Here is a 16,185-nt window from a genome sequence, read left to right on the forward strand (position 1 = left end):
CAAAAGAAACATATTTTCTCTTTACCATTTTTAAAATAAGTTGAAAATAGCCGAGTAATTTAACTTTGAAAATTAAAAAAATAATGACAACATTTTGAGAACCGCCGGCAGATATCACCATGCAACTACCTTGCAATTACCCGGATTTCAGGTAATTCCACGCCTTGTGTTGCCACATGGCCAAAAAAGTACATGCTCAAAAATAATTCAGAAAATAACACCACCTGAGGAGTTTGGCAGAGATGCATTATATTTTTAAGATGGTGTTATTATTACACAAAATAAATTAAAAGAAAAAACTCAACAATTTAAAATACATATTTTGTTTTTTTGCCATCGATAATGGCTACAGCACAACCGTCCGCCACGAATGCCACGTGCCAACTAGTTCTTTAAAATTTATTTTTTAATTAACTAACCTCATAAAAGTAATGTTTTAGTTAATATTCAATGATTACCGTTAGGTTTTCATTGAAAGGGTATGTATAGTTTATCGAAGTCAGTTGGAATAGATTGGGACTCGTTGGACTAGTTGGAATTAATTTCGGCACAGTCTTTGTCGGCGCCTTTGTCGACATCGTCTCGACATAGGAATTACGAGTCTCAGTACTTTCTAGGGTTTCATCGAGACGAGAAATCTTTTTCGTCAATTCAAAGACAATTTCTCGATCTCGATTCGAAATTCTCGAAATTTCGAGAGTCTGGAAAATAAATAACTGATTTATTATTATTAAAAATTGGCGCCCGGAGGCACGTATAGCCGCCCATACTAAAATATGTTAACAAAAAGTTGGTAAGCAGTTCTTTTAGTTTCAAAGTAAAGGAATTTTTTTCAATTTTTTTTATCTCAAAAACTGCGACTTTGACTGATTTTGTTGCAAATATTATTCCTAATCTTAAATTGAAAACCGCGTTTAGCTAGCTACTGTAATTTTGGAGTTACGATTTTTTTAAATTTTTAACCCCCTCCCATACCCCCTTACCAACGAGACGAGACGAGGCGAGAAATCTCGAATTTAGAGAATCTCGTGAAACCCTAGTACTTTCAATTGACTTTGGAAACACTATACTAAAAATAATTAATGTTTTTTTCTAGAACTATTAGTAATAGGCACTGATAAGAGATTAAAATTAACATTCCTAATTTTTTGTGAAGAAATTTAAAATTGCTGTGAATTTATAAAAAATATAGAAATATGTAGAATGTGGACAACGTAAAAGATGGCAACACTGCAAGGTTTAGATACACGGTAGGGAAATCTTAGGTAAATAAACAAGTGGCACTAAAAAGTTTTTTAAAATTTCCCGGAAAATGTCAAATTGCAAAAAAAAAACTCATAGGCGTGTTTCTGGGGTCGAAATATACTACCAGTTAAAATATCTGCACTTATTTCTGAGACACCCTGTATATTTATTTATGATCTTCCTGATTTTTTCTAAGAAATATTGGTGATTGCTAGTTTTCAAATCATCACCTTATATCATCTGTAGACAATTGTAATAGTTCAGCCAGCAGTAAGTACGTCTATGTAGATAGCAAAAAAAACAGTTAATTTTTTACCAACCGATTGGTTGGTTAGATTATGGTAGAACTATTCGTAAACCAAAAATTCCAACAAGAATATGTTAAGGTTTTAATTTTAGATGATTGGCAGTGTTTTAGAATAGTACCATTCCTAAGCACATACAACATCGACTCTGGTAGAAATTGATCAGAAAAATCATAGTTACATGTTCTTTCACAGGGTCGTACTACATGTTTTTTCAGACGGGGACAAGTCGTAAAAAATGATCATAGGATAAAAAGTATCGTAATTATGGACAATAAATATTACCAATCCAAGCTGAATAAAAGTGGGTGTAACGACGATGTTGTAAATCTCATAAGGAGTCAATGGTACAAATAGAGCCTTCTTGTGCCCATCGTAAATATCAAACGGTTTTAGCCCCTTGAATTTAGTCCCTTCCATCAAAGCCAAATTTGGATTGGAAGTATCGTAGTCAGAACATTCTTCGTCTAAAGTTTTTCCATGGCTCCTTTTCAGACACATCGCATGGATGTAACTGTTGTAATATGACTGGGTTGTGTCTTTAAGTATTTTTCGGTTTGGATGGAGGTCATAATCTTTATCAAAGGTTGTTATTAAGCGAGGCAGTTTTGTAAATATTGTTTTGCACCTGCAATTAGATTAAGAGAAATACTATAATTACATTATACACTACAGAGGTCTCATTACTCAGGTTACTCATTTGTTCAACGGAAGAAGAAATTATAGGTACAAGATATGTACAGATAACATCCAAAAATTGACAGAAGTGTTAATTTAAGAGGAGTTTATATGCATCTCTCAACGAGTAAAAGACTACACTATTTCGTTAACAAGAGAAAAAAATGTCAGGGGTGTACATGTTTTTTTTTAGAAAAATGTTCCAGTGATAACCCATATGCACGTCACTGGTGAATATGTCGGCACTTTTTTGGCTTTAAAATATGTCGCATTTATAGTAACTTTTACCCTCAAAATTTCATATGAAACGCTAAAAGTACTTGGAAGAAAATTATAACAAATCGAAAAACTATTAAGACCTTAACACACTGTAGCTACGAAACAAAGCAGAATCAGACCTATGTTGATATGAAACATAAATCATATTTTTACGTGAGGAATCTCCCCACGAGAGATGGCACATGTTTTTTGAAACACCCTGTATAGAGAAAAAGATAGTCTATTGACAAAAGAGCCGAATGACTAATGACACTTAAACAATATGTGGATGCACTATAACATGGTACTCACGGTATCTTATTTCTCCACGGTCTTAAAGTTCTCTGCCTGTCATTGGGTAATGCAATCAGAGCATCGTTATCCTTTTCTGACTCCAAATATCTTTTATCCACGATGGCTTGAACAGGCTTATCAATTTTTGTGTTGAACCTCACATCGTCAGTTAGATAGCCAACTTCGTTGGTAATTTCTGGAGTTATACCGGACAAGAAATACTCTTTGCGTTTCCGTGAAAATTTGTCATTTGGAGAATTTTCAGCGTAATAAGACACGTTCATGGAAACTTGCCCCACATGTTTAAGTCCGCTGCTTTCGCGATATAACAAATCGAATTTAACCTGCGACGTTTCATGTCCTAACTTTGTCGGTCTCACTTTCAAAGTAAGATGCTGTGGTTCTTTCGGCGGTAACAAAAGTTCTTCAGGTTCAAATTCTATACAGGCAGACTAAAAAATAGATAAAATTGAGGGTAATGAGAAGAAAATTACTGATTAATTATTGAAAATGCAATAAAATTAATTATCGCTTCATCAGATTGATCAAAGAATTGAAAGCCTTAATTCTCTATAATCTGAGATGCTTTTGTAATCTTTACAGGATGAGTTTTCTATAATCTTAGAAATTACCGGAGCTAGAGAGTGGGCGAAATGGGGAAAGAAATGTAGTTTTGTTAGGGTAAACATATTATGCGTCTTTCGGATTTTAGAAAAAGTTTATAGGCTTACTAGATATTTCTAAAAAAAACAAGGAGGCGCATATTTATGACCCCACAAAACTGCAATTTTTTCCCTATTTAACCGACTCTCTATCTCCAATAGTTTCCGAGATACCCATAGAGAACATTGTAGGAATCTCACCCTGTATATACTACACTAATATTTACTATATTATATCTATTTTAGACAAAAAGGTTTCAGATGAAAGTTGTAGAGAATCGCATCCTTAATGAGACTGTGTCCTCAGTTTTTTTCTTCTAAAGCTTGTCATTTTTTACATGAGACACAAACCTATGTTTTTTTTTTTTAATGGAAACCAAAGTTGTCTATGACTTCACTAAAAGCGCCATTTTTTAAACATTCCAGCGATATAAGCCATAATATGTTTTTTTACGAAATATTACAGAGTTATAGCCAATCTTTTTTAAACAATTTCACTTAGTTAGCCATGGAAACAAGTTAAATAATTGAACAATTATTGTTGTGGCTCTCAGAGATGCAAAAAAAATATTTTATCGAGACGGAACTAAATTGTAAATATGAATTTTTCAAATGAAGAAAAACGTGTGGGATTATTCGTTCAACTCTTCTTGAACACTTCTTAAAGTTGTTGTTTTTATTCCTTATTCCTATTACTGTTTCAGATTCCTTTGCCAGTATAATAAAGGATGGAAAAAGATGCATGAACAATAAAGGATGGAAGAATATAATACTGATCAAGAAGCAAACCAAAAATTTAATAATATATACAAAGTATTCCGTTTAAAACTCACACTTGTTTGGATCAACCTACACTAGTGAGCATAGTTTTCTGAAATACGTCTAACTACATAGTTTAGGCACAGTATGTATTCTACTATGGTTTAGGTCTAATGACGCACTTAAGTTTGTAAAAAAAAGCAGTGTTACCTATATGTGTATACCTACCTTTTTATATCTGAAAATAAGAGACATTTTTTCTGAATCGTTAGTAACTTGAACAGGCTGGGTATAGGTATTCTTAATGGTAAGTCGCTCCAAATAGATCTTGTGTGGTATCAAAATTACGTTAGGCACTTCAGTTTCTCCATAAAGATACATTGATATGCTGCGATTTACTTTGGTATTAATCTCTAGTTCTGGCACATCTTTTTCATCCATTGACAAAATTGATATGTCTAAAAAATTATTAAGTTTCCTTTCTGATAAACACCGCTAGAAATTAAAACTACTGAGACTTTCAAAGAAATTTGCAGCAGTTCGTAATTTCGAACGTAGCCTGACCAAAGAAAAGTACACAGAATCAATTTATCCAATACAAAAAAAATATTTAGATATATGCTATGAAAATATGTTACATGATAATATCAGAGATTTCGTGGGTCCAATTTTCGGAATCGGGCACTAGTTAGGTTACTAGTTTGCGCACATAGCACGCCCACTTATGGCCTCTAAAATTGTGCACAGCGCCTGACAGAGAGATATCGGAAAACCGAATAGCGTCATGCAGTATTTACGCGTACCTTATCATGGTTACGATATGCGCGAGTCAATTTTTAACGCAACACCCGCTAATAACGTTACCGCCTGACGCAATTTGCGGATCAATTACACCAAGCGCTATTACTAAAAAACGTTTAAAAATTGCTTAAATGGGCATGTGCGGGTATTTGACAACCGGGGCCGGCCGACGAGATGTTTTATTTTAGGTTATGTTTGAATTGTTTTGAATTATTACTTTAGTTTTATTAGGTAATTTGATATTTAAGTAGCTGGGTTTATTTTTAATTAAATAAATATGGCCCAAAATATGGATTCCACCTCTTCCAATATTAAAGAACCTATAAAGAGGCTTAGGTTTACAGCAGATGACAACTTAGCCCTTTTAAGAGAATTTGTTGCTTGTTGCCCTAAACCCACTGGCAGACGCTGAATAATAAAGCACTGGAAATAAGCACTTTAGCCCTTTAGTTTTAAAATACCTAGTTTTAAAATACCTAGTAAACAAAACAATTTCAACGTTTTAAATTCAAAGTTAGGTTAAGTTTAAATAGCGGACGCGACGCGAACAGAATTATTTCCGATCCGATAACAATAAATGAAGAGAGTTAATACCACCTGACGTAAAGGAAATAACACCTGGCCTTATTAACGTCCATGCACGCTATTTGGTTTAGCGATATCTCTCTATTACGCTGTTTATTGTTATTTTACGCGAGTTTATTTTTGCGCACAGGAAATTTTACTCGTTTGCACATCGTCATAAAAAACAATTTACGTACCACGAATTAGGGATGTCAAATCAGAATTTTGTTTTTGTTACTATAAGCTATACATGGTGGTCCGAACTGTATTCCGGAAACTTCAGCAGAATATTCTACAGATAAAGTTCGTATAAATGTATGTCCTAAAATGCTTAGTTTCGGAAATACAGGGTGTAGAAATTTCATTTGTATTTCGATTTTTTCCAAATAGTTTATGAAGTAGCGTCAATATTTGGATGGAAATTGGTGTTTGGGAGTTTTTTGACATAAAAAATTTGATTTTGATGTCAATGTGACTCATAGTAGTAGAGGGCGCCACCTACATATTTTTTAACTGGTTTGAAGAGTAATAACTTTTCGTCGGTACCTGTATAAAACTACTGGGTAAAAAAAAATATACATTTACGACGTATATTTACGTGAAAAAAAATTCTTGGTAAAAACCACTACGAGTTCGAGATATTTGGAATCGAAATTATCAATACCCGTCATCATTGACATAAATTAAACATGTTGACTAAATAGTTATTAGACTGAAATCAAAAATTCGAAATGTTTTTGTGCCAAAAGTTCAACAGAAACTGTTTTATCCAGGGTTTTATCATAATTTTTTGTAGATAAATTTATGATTAATTCAAAAAAATAAACATTTCCCAAATTTATTATTTCAGTGTATCTACTCACAGTGTATCAACTATCTACTCAACTTGTTTATTTTTCGTTAATAATGACACGTATTTGACTATTTCCATTCTAAATATCTTAAGAACGGTTGCTCATAGCGATTTTTACCAAGAGATATTTTTTACGTAGAAAGTTACAAAGATGTATATTTTTTCACTCGGTAGTTTTATACAGGTCCGGACAAAAAGTTATTAAGCTTCAAAACAGTTAAACACATGTAGGTGGCGCCCTCTACTAGTAGGAGTCATATTGAATGAAAATCAAATTTCTCATGTCAAAAAACTCCCAGACACCAATTTTCATCCAAATATTGAGGTTACTTCAGAAATTATTTAGAAAAAATCGAAATAAAAATGAAACTTCTACACCCTGTATCTCTGAAACTAAGCATTTTAGGACATACATTTATACAAACTTTTTTACTTATTTTTATCTGCAGAATATGCTGCCGAAGTTTCCGGAATACACTTCGGACCACCCTGTACAGGGTGGCGCCTTTCATAGGCCGCGGAAGCTCCAAGGAGAACGGTAGTTTATATCGAAATGAAATTTTGGCAGCATATATGTAGATTCACTGAAAGCATTTTATAAAAATATATAGAATTATACAGGGTGTCCCCAAAAAAAGTTACACATCAAACTATCTACTCACTATCTTTAACATATCCCCATAAAAAAACACAGACTAGATAAAAGCAGAAGCATTTAAGTATTCTCTTAATTGGTGAATGCACACTGCATTCACCAACTAACAGAATCATATCAATTCTCTCTGATGTAAGATAAGTTTGCAATTTCAGCAAATTTCTGAGAATTTTTTTTGTTTTAACTGACACAAAATGTTGAAGTAACGTCAGATATATCACAGCCACCTAGATTTTATCAAATAATAAAGATCTACTCAGATCAAATCATGTAAATGAAAATATCTAGGAAAATCTTTGTTTGAGGGGTAGGCAACCTTAATAGTATTTTGAAGAGACATAAATTCTCCATTGAATATCGGAATAATATACTGGGTGTTCCATTTAAAATAAGAGAGTAACATGCTTTTAAATGTGACCAATGTTCAATATTAATTTTGTCTCACCCTGTATGACTTTCTGGATCAAGTTTTAATTTGATTTAAAGTACTATATACTCTGTTTTTTTTCTCAGGTAAGATTTCGACAGACGATGACAGAAGAAAAGCAGATGACGTCCCATACCAATCTATTTATTTTACTAAAAAAAGTTTCTAATAATTTTTAAGTTATCTATGGATGGGTTTAAATATAAATCCGTCATACGTCGTGTCTTGTTGTTTTTAACCAGTTTTATTGGTTTATTTAAAAAATGACAGATCGTATTTCAATTTTATTGGTTTGACGGAACGATGAACGACAAACGGACGCCGATGCGTATGAACTCGCCTTTTAGATTTTGTCATTTTTGACGCTTGTCAAAGTCTTGCCAAATTATAGGTTAGAATTTTGTGTCAACTTTTGTTAAATACCCTGCGTTTTGGAAGATGATGCATTTTGATTCGTATTATTACGTGTATTTTGTGTCTTTTGAAGTCAAGTGGAGGAAAAATCGAGTGAAAATTAACTGTAGACACAGAGCACAGTTTATGGTTTATACTCGCTGCCCAGGCAGAAAGTTTTATACACCAATGAAGTTGCCATCGATAAAGTTTGTATACCATTTCGTCGTAGATAAGTGCATCTCGTATATGGTAGAAGGATCAAACTAAAGACATACTAAAAACTGGAGTAGCTGTAAAATATCGACATCACACGATAGGTAAATAATGGATTTTAGTACTGCAGAAAAATAATGTCAAAAGGTACTGGTTTAAAAAATTAAGATTAAAGTTAATTAATCAACCTTTAAGGTATATTATTTGGTAGGTGTTATTATTAATAAAATAGTTTGTTTTATTTATCTATGTTGTTTTATTTATTCCTGTGGAATATTACAAATTTGTATTTGTACATAAGTTATATTGATAAATATAATCATAAATGCGGGTAGTTTCATAAAGCTTGAAAGTAAATAATAGTTCTTTTTCATATTTTTTTTGGTATGTAGTGTCTTGTTCTTGTTTGTTTTGTATTAACACATACCGTTTTTATTAAATAAAATAACTCGATTACATTTTTTCAGTTTTATACAGTTTTTTTCACAATATTTTGAAGTAATCACTTGTCATCTTGTCAATCAAATTTTAAATATATCCTGCTATGCGTTCCAGTTGTACCAACTTATTTCTTTGTAAAATAAAATAAACTACTTTGAAATTAAAATGACAGACACATCTATCACTGTCAAGGATCTTCTCGTTGGACAGACTATAGTTAATTTAACTACATATTAGGCTATACCGGGTAAATTCTAATTTAGGCAGCTTTTATTGTAAAAATTGTTCTTTATTTCTAGAAAATATTAAACATGTCAAAAACCTTACATTTTAGTCTAATATTGCTCTTATAAAACTCACCTTTATTTTTCGCCCAGAATCCGAAAAGCAATTAATATATAGGGTATTCCATTACAAAAAACACAACTTTGATATGTAACTTTTTTTGGGGACACCCTGTAGAATTCTCTATATTTTTAAAATGTGCTCTGAATTAACCTACATATGCTCACAGAATTTCATTTCAATACAAACTGTCGTTCTCCTTGGAGCGTCCGCGGCGTATGAGAGGCGCCACCCTGTATAATCAAAAAATAGATAGAAATTAAATTATACCATACCAGACATATTATCTTCTCCTTCTTTGTCCTCTGCAAAACTAACTGATAATAGATAATTAAAAATGTATTTTTATTGGTTATTACGACTCACTCTCCGTCTTATGCTCCGAAATAGTTTGACATTTGATAAAATCAATAAACACCATTCCCATATGGTAAGATGCAGGACCGCTAGACATTTTTGGTGAATATCTTAAGGAAAATAATTCTGTCTTAGTAGAAATACTTATAAAATGTTCACCGAGTTTGTTACTTTATTTCTATTAAGCATCTCTCATCGGAACTGAGCTTTGCTTCCAAAGGATAGATCTCGAAATGTTTGTAATTTTCTTCACTTTCCCTGTTTGTATCAAAAGGCTAGAAAAAAAAGAAATATAATAGAAATCTTTATTTTATTTCCATATAAAATTTATTTGACTTAGAAATAGTTGTTTAAATTAACAGTGACACTATCGCGATTTATCGAAAAAGACTCTAAAATAGTTGGTTGTGTAGCGTGCGGTAGATCTCGGCAAAAATTGAGTGAAATAATGGAACAACTTTTCGCTAATAAGTGACTATATAATATACATACGTGTAGTAAACCGATCATTTATGAAATTCACTTAAATTAACTAAATTATATATTTTTCTTGCATTTTAGCTTTTATTTATTACTTGTCAAAGATTAGATGTCAAAGAATTTAGATACGTTAATTTGACTTATCTGCTTCAGTAGCGTATATCGGATGTTTGTGTTAATAAATACTTATTATAACTTATCTATTTTTTTAGAATTATATATTTTTATAACAATTTTAATAACTACCAACATTTATTCACAAAGTAAAATAAAACAACAAATTATTGAGTCTACCCCACATCTACCCTACATCATAGTTTTACATTTTTTAAATAAAATTAGAACGACACTGATAAACCGGAATTTAAGTCGGCCATATTTGAGGCCCATCGCGGTGTACCTAAGATTTTTGATATGCTCCTTCCTTAGTCTTCTTATTCAAAGTTTCTGACAGATGGATAAATTGTGTGACTGTTTGACACTTAATGTCAAAGGAAGCTAGATAAAATCAAGAAAAATATACGTTTTGAAACTAAATCTTAAATAACTTAAAAACAATTTATTTTAGGTACAGGAACATGTATACTCAAAAAGTAATGAATTGGAAAACTTTGTAGGATAAAAAAAAAGTGGGTTTTCATTTGAAAAAAATAATTTATGATAATTTTTAATCGCTCAATTCTATGACACATGACAGCTACCGCCATTATTATATGACATTTGAACAATTTAATTTTTGAAATAGATAGCCACATGTCTTCTCTTTATGTCACAGTGACTGTGGTAATCCCTCGTTTGACTTTTAGGCTATACAATTTTTTTTTGCCGGTAGTTTTTTTCGTCCAAAAATTTTAAATATTTTTTTTTCAAAAACGGTTAATGTTAGATATAAAGTGTTTAACATCAAAATTCATAGAATTTTACAGACAATCTAAGTACGTAATAAAAACGGGGGCAACCATTTAAAATAAGAAAGTTGTTATCAACTGCCAATATTTCCGGAAGTGCCGCCATATTGAAAATATGTTTAATCGATAGATCTGATGATGTGCAAAAAAATCTCCGATCTAGATATTGTGGTTCTTTAGAAACTTCTAATACACGCTCAGTCTGGGACACCCTGTATACTCAGTGGATAAATACAGAGGAGGCACGCAGAAGAGTGCATTTCTTAATGCACTCTTTAATTTATTATGAAAAAAGACCTGTAATAAAGTAACTTACCACTTTCTCGAATGTTGTCCCGTTTATCTTTTTCGAGATACAAAATACGGCCGGAAAGGAACTGTGATTCCGTATAATTAAGTTGCGATGCCTTGTAGTGCCCAAGAACGTGGAGGGATAGACGAGGATGGCGAGATCGTTTCCCGAAAAAGGATAGACCACTGTCAGCATCGGCTCTATAAATTTTCCCAGCACTTTGATACTTTGCAGCGGGTCCGTCTTGATCCAGAACTCCTGGCAAAACTCTCCGGGGACATCACGGAATACCTCAACCGTTATTTCTTTAGTTTCGCCCGGCTATAGAAGACGAGACACAAATATTTAAGTTCAACTTTCTAAAATAAAACACTAAATCACCACAATATAACAAAACACTTTTACTTTTACATTGCTTTAACTACAAGTCTTTAACTAAGTTTTCAGTTTTTAATCATCGATGATGGTTAGCGAAACGTGCGTCCAGTGTAAAAGTAAAAGTCTTTTGGTGTATTGTGGTGATTTAGTGTTTAATTTTGCTGTTTAACACCAAAGGTTCCAACCCCCAACTGTAATCTTCAACTTTGTTACAATATACATTAGGTATAAGAATCATAGATCATAATATGACCTACAGGGTGGTCAAAACTGTATTTCGGAAACTTCGGCAGCATATCCTGCAGATAATAATTAGTAGAAAAGTTCGTATAAATATATGTCCTAAAACGCTTAGTTTCGGAGATAGAGGGTATTGAAGTTTCATTTTATTTCGATTTTTTCCAAATAAATTCTGACGTAACGTCAATATTTAGATGAAAATTGGTACCTGGGAATTTTTTGACATGTGAAATTTGATTTTGGTGTCAATATGACTCCTACTTGTAGAGGGGGGGGCATGGAAGGAGCCTCCACGATTGCAATAGTGTATCAAAATTAGTAAACAAAAAATACTATTGTTGGCGTCCCCTGGAAACGTCTTCTTTTAGACGGCCAATCCTTCCACCACCGGACCGAAGTGTACGAACCAACATGAGAAATAATCATCAAGGGTTCTTCTCAGAACCGACCTTGACGATGGCGTCCAAAATATAGAGGGTATTACGAATAGCAAACAGGAATTATTATCCGATTTTTGCAGAATTAATAAATGCGATGTTCTGTGTATTCAGGAGACACACAGGGACCACACACAAAAACAACCTAATATCCCTGGCATGCGATTGGCCATTGAACTACCTCATAACAAACATGGGAGTGCAATCTTTGTCAAACCTGACAAAGTAATTACATCAGTTGGGTCATCAAACACAAATAACATCGAAATATTAACAGTGGAAATTGGAAATTACACTGTCACTTCCGTCTACAAGCCCCCGGCAGAAACCTTTATCTTTACACCACCATTGAATTTCGATTCTCAGAAGGTTAAATTCGTCTTGGGTGACTTTAATAGCCATAGCCCAGCCTGGGGATATACAGATTCCGACACGAACGGAAGCCTGGTCGAAGAATGGGCAGAATCATGTGATCTTACCCTTATACACGATAATAAACTTCCACATTCTTTCCACAGCAACATCTGGAAACGTGGATATAACCCCGATATATGTTTCACTAGCCTCGCATTGGAAGGGCAGTGTATTAAAAGAGTATACCATCCCGTGCCTAAAACTCAGCACAAACCAATAGGAATTGACGTATACGCAGCCGTCAGATCACCAAATATTCCATTTAGGCGTCGGTTTAATTTCAAAAAAGCCAACTGGCAGAATTTCTCTAGTGAATTGGATTCAGCTATTAGTGAACTGGAGCCCATACCAAAGAACTACGAACGATTTATTGATCTAGTGAGGCTAGTCTCAAGACATACAATACCAAGGGGTTGCAGAGAACAATATATTCCTGGTCTTTCTAACGATTCTAGAGAACTGTTAACCAGGTACAAAGAACTCTTTGAGAAGGATCCTTTTAGTGAAGACACGCTAGAATGTGGCTCAATGTTAATGCAAGAACTGAGTAATTCCAGACAGCAAAGATGGATAGACAAGATAGAGCAAATTGATATGACTCACAGTAGTAAGATCGCATGGAATTTCCTAAAAAAACTTGATGGCGACCCAATTGAAAGGAAACAAATCGGTAACATCAAACCTGACCAGATTGCCCACCAGCTGCTGAAGAATGGAAAGCCCGAAAAGAGAACTAGAATACCAAGATTAGAGAGAGATCGAGCAAACGAGATTAACATCCTGGAGAATCCCTACAGTTTAAAAGAACTCAATTACGCTTTAAACAATATGAAAAACGGAAAGGCAGCAGGCGTAGACGATTTGTGTACCGAGCAGATTAAAAACTTCGGCCCAGCAACAAAAATGTGGGTTTTGAAATTTTTTCAAGAATGTACCGACAGCCACAAAATCCCGAAATCTTGGCGAAAATCTAAAGTTGTAGCACTGCTGAAACCGGCTAAAGATCCAGGACTGGCCAGTAGCTACAGACCGATCTCCCTGTTGTGTCATTTGTACAAAGTTTACGAGCGAATGATTCTCAGACGCATGGAGAAAATCGTAGAATCGAAACTTATTCCTCAGCAAGCGGGCTTTAGGCCGGGAAAATCATGCACTGGGCAGGTCTTGGCTCTTACAGAGCATATCGAGAGGGGATACGAGGAGAAGCTGATCACTGGAGTCGCTCTTGTCGATTTAACCGCCGCATATGATACCATCATTCATAAACACCTCCTAACTAAAATATATGCTACAATTAAGGATTATAACCTGGTAAAAGTGATCGAGACAATGATGCAGAACCGACGCTTTTGTGTCACTCTGAACAATAGTAAGAGCAGATGGAGAACTCAAAGGAATGGGCTGCCCCAAGGAAGCGTCCTGGCGCCAATGCTATTTAATATATATACCAACGATCAACCTCTCCCTGCCTACTCAAAACATTTTCTTTATGCTGACGACCTGGCAATAGCTGTACAAGATACCAGCTTTCACAGCGTCGAACAAAAACTGGAAGGTGCACTTAACACAATGGCTAGTTACTACGACCGGAACTCACTTAAACCCAACCCTTCCAAGACGCAGGTTTCCGCTTTCCACCTACGCAATAGAGACGCTGCAACAAAGCTTAATATCTTGTGGAGAGGTAGTTTGCTGGAGCATACAGAAAAGCCGAAGTATCTCGGAGTGATACTAGACAGGACCTTGACATATAGGTACCACTGTCAGAAAACTCGCCAGAAAGTCAGCGCTAGAAATAACATTTTGAGAAGGCTAACTGGAAGCAAGTGGGGCGCAAATCCATCTGTCTTAAAAACAACTGCACGGGCTTTATGTTTTTCAACGGGAGAATATGCCTGTCCTGTATGGAATAGATCGAGCCATGCCAAACAAGTTGATGTTGCTTTAAATGAAACGTGCCGAATAACAACAGGGTGTATGAAAGCAACAAGCTTATTTCAACTTTACAGAGCCTCCGGATTTGCAGCTCCCTCACAGCGGCGCAAAGCGGCTGAACACACTGAAAAGTTTAAACAGATGTTCGACGAGCGCCATCCGCTTTTTGGCGAGTTCCAAGGATCAAGCAGACTCCGATCTCGGAAAAACTTTTTAAAAACTGTTCAAGAAGATCCACCGCTTGATTATCCTCTTAGAGAAGAAGATTCTGCAGGCCAACATCTTGATTGGGTCACGTGGAAGTCCCTAAACCGCATCAGAACAGGAGTAGCGCCTGTTAAAACCAACAAAGCGAAATGGGGACTTATCACGGATGAAGACACAAAAAAATGAATGCGGCGAAATCCAAAATATGGAGCATCTGCTGTCATGCATAAGATGCCCTCATACATGTACCCTTGAAAATTTATGGAACGCCGATGAAAATGCTTTAGACGTCGCCCGGTACTGGGCTAAAGAATTTTAAATTATAATTGTACATTATGTACCTATATGGTCCGGATACGAAAAAGAAAAAAAAGAAGACTTGTAGAGGGCGCCACCAACATATTTTTACTTTCGGACTACCCTGTATGGATCTATGATTATATACATATATAGGGTGGTCAATTAGTGCGAGGAAGTCCAATATCGTCGTTGTTGTCAAATATATGTAAAATATATTTATATAGATGTTGCATGGTTTATAAAGGATGCAAGGTTGCATGGTTTAAAAGGTAATTTTTATGGTGTCGCCTACATCGCAATATTTAAAATAGTATATTTCATTTTTTTTTAAACACGACACCCTGTATATTATTTTTCTTTTAGATGCAAAATTAAAAAGCGAGCATTTCTTGTATTTACAGTGTTCCTAAATGTTTAACGGTTTCGCAGAGATTTGCGGTATTATGTTACATATGGCTGTTCTAACAATAACTTTTTAGCAAAGTCACCCAATATGATCTTTGTCTGGTATTTTACTGTTGGAAACCCCATATGAAAAACCGCTAAAATTTTCAAGTCTGCATCTAAACGATTTATAATATACAGGGTGTTGCATTTAAAAAAATAGAGATATATTATTTTAAATATTCCGATTGTGGTGACGCCATAAGAAATACCCTGTATAGGATAATTTAAATTTTTCTTCGTGGATTTATTCTGTTATCTTTGGTGTTCAGGAAAATATAGCTAAGTATTAATAAAGTTATATTCACTCCAGTTTTTAACCACTTATCGGATATAGTATTTTTAACCAAAATTTTAGTAAATAAGAAATAAAACTGCAACACCGCATAGTGCTTCAAATAAAATTAGTGTACTATATGCAGAATTTACTGCTGAATCCAATTCTGGACAAAAAATGAGAGGTGTAATTTAAAAAAAAATAAAACCTTAACATAACTTTTTTTGTGATAAAATATTTTTGGAATATGCACTATTATAAACCGTGCAACATCTGTATAAAACTTTTTTTCATATCTTCGACAACAACGACGATATTGAACTTCCTCGTACTAATGGGCCACCCTGTATGTAGAATCATAGATTATAATACGATCTGTGATTTTTTGATCTATGAATTTGCCTTAATCCATTTCACATCATCAAAAAATTTAATGTCATTAACTCGCCAAAACACTAAATAAGTATTCATTGAATCCTCATCAAAAAATATAAAAATATTTCATATAAACATGGGTGCGGAAACGCATACTATTAAAATTACAGGATGTTAAAACTTTCAAAAAATAGGCCTTTTGTAATTATCTTAAATACCATTATTTTTTAGAGTAATTTGCTGAA

At 34.1% G+C, this 16,185-nt stretch overlaps 1 protein-coding gene across 3 annotated transcripts in view; it reads right to left on the reverse strand.

Moving 5' to 3' along the window:
- LOC115875385 overlaps nt 1-16,185 on the reverse strand; it is a 48,931-nt gene that overhangs the window by 24,714 nt on the left and 8,032 nt on the right. For all 3 annotated transcript variants that reach the window (XM_030890816.1, XM_030890815.1, XM_030890814.1), the window contains exons 6-12: nt 10,958-11,254; nt 9,425-9,528; nt 9,263-9,363; nt 9,172-9,213; nt 4,430-4,659; nt 2,799-3,232; nt 1,836-2,178 (exon numbers count right to left, since the gene is read on the reverse strand). In XM_030890816.1, coding sequence (XP_030746676.1) covers nt 1,836-2,178; nt 2,799-3,232; nt 4,430-4,659; nt 9,172-9,213; nt 9,263-9,363; nt 9,425-9,528; nt 10,958-11,254 — 1,551 coding nt within the window. The remainder of the gene's footprint in view (nt 1-1,835; nt 2,179-2,798; nt 3,233-4,429; nt 4,660-9,171; nt 9,214-9,262; nt 9,364-9,424; nt 9,529-10,957; nt 11,255-16,185) is intronic.

Source organism: Sitophilus oryzae, unplaced genomic scaffold (assembly GCF_002938485.1).
Source record: "Sitophilus oryzae breed Bouriz unplaced genomic scaffold, Soryzae_2.0 scaffold_1385_pilon_pilon, whole genome shotgun sequence".
NCBI lineage: Eukaryota > Metazoa > Arthropoda > Insecta > Coleoptera > Curculionidae > Sitophilus > Sitophilus oryzae.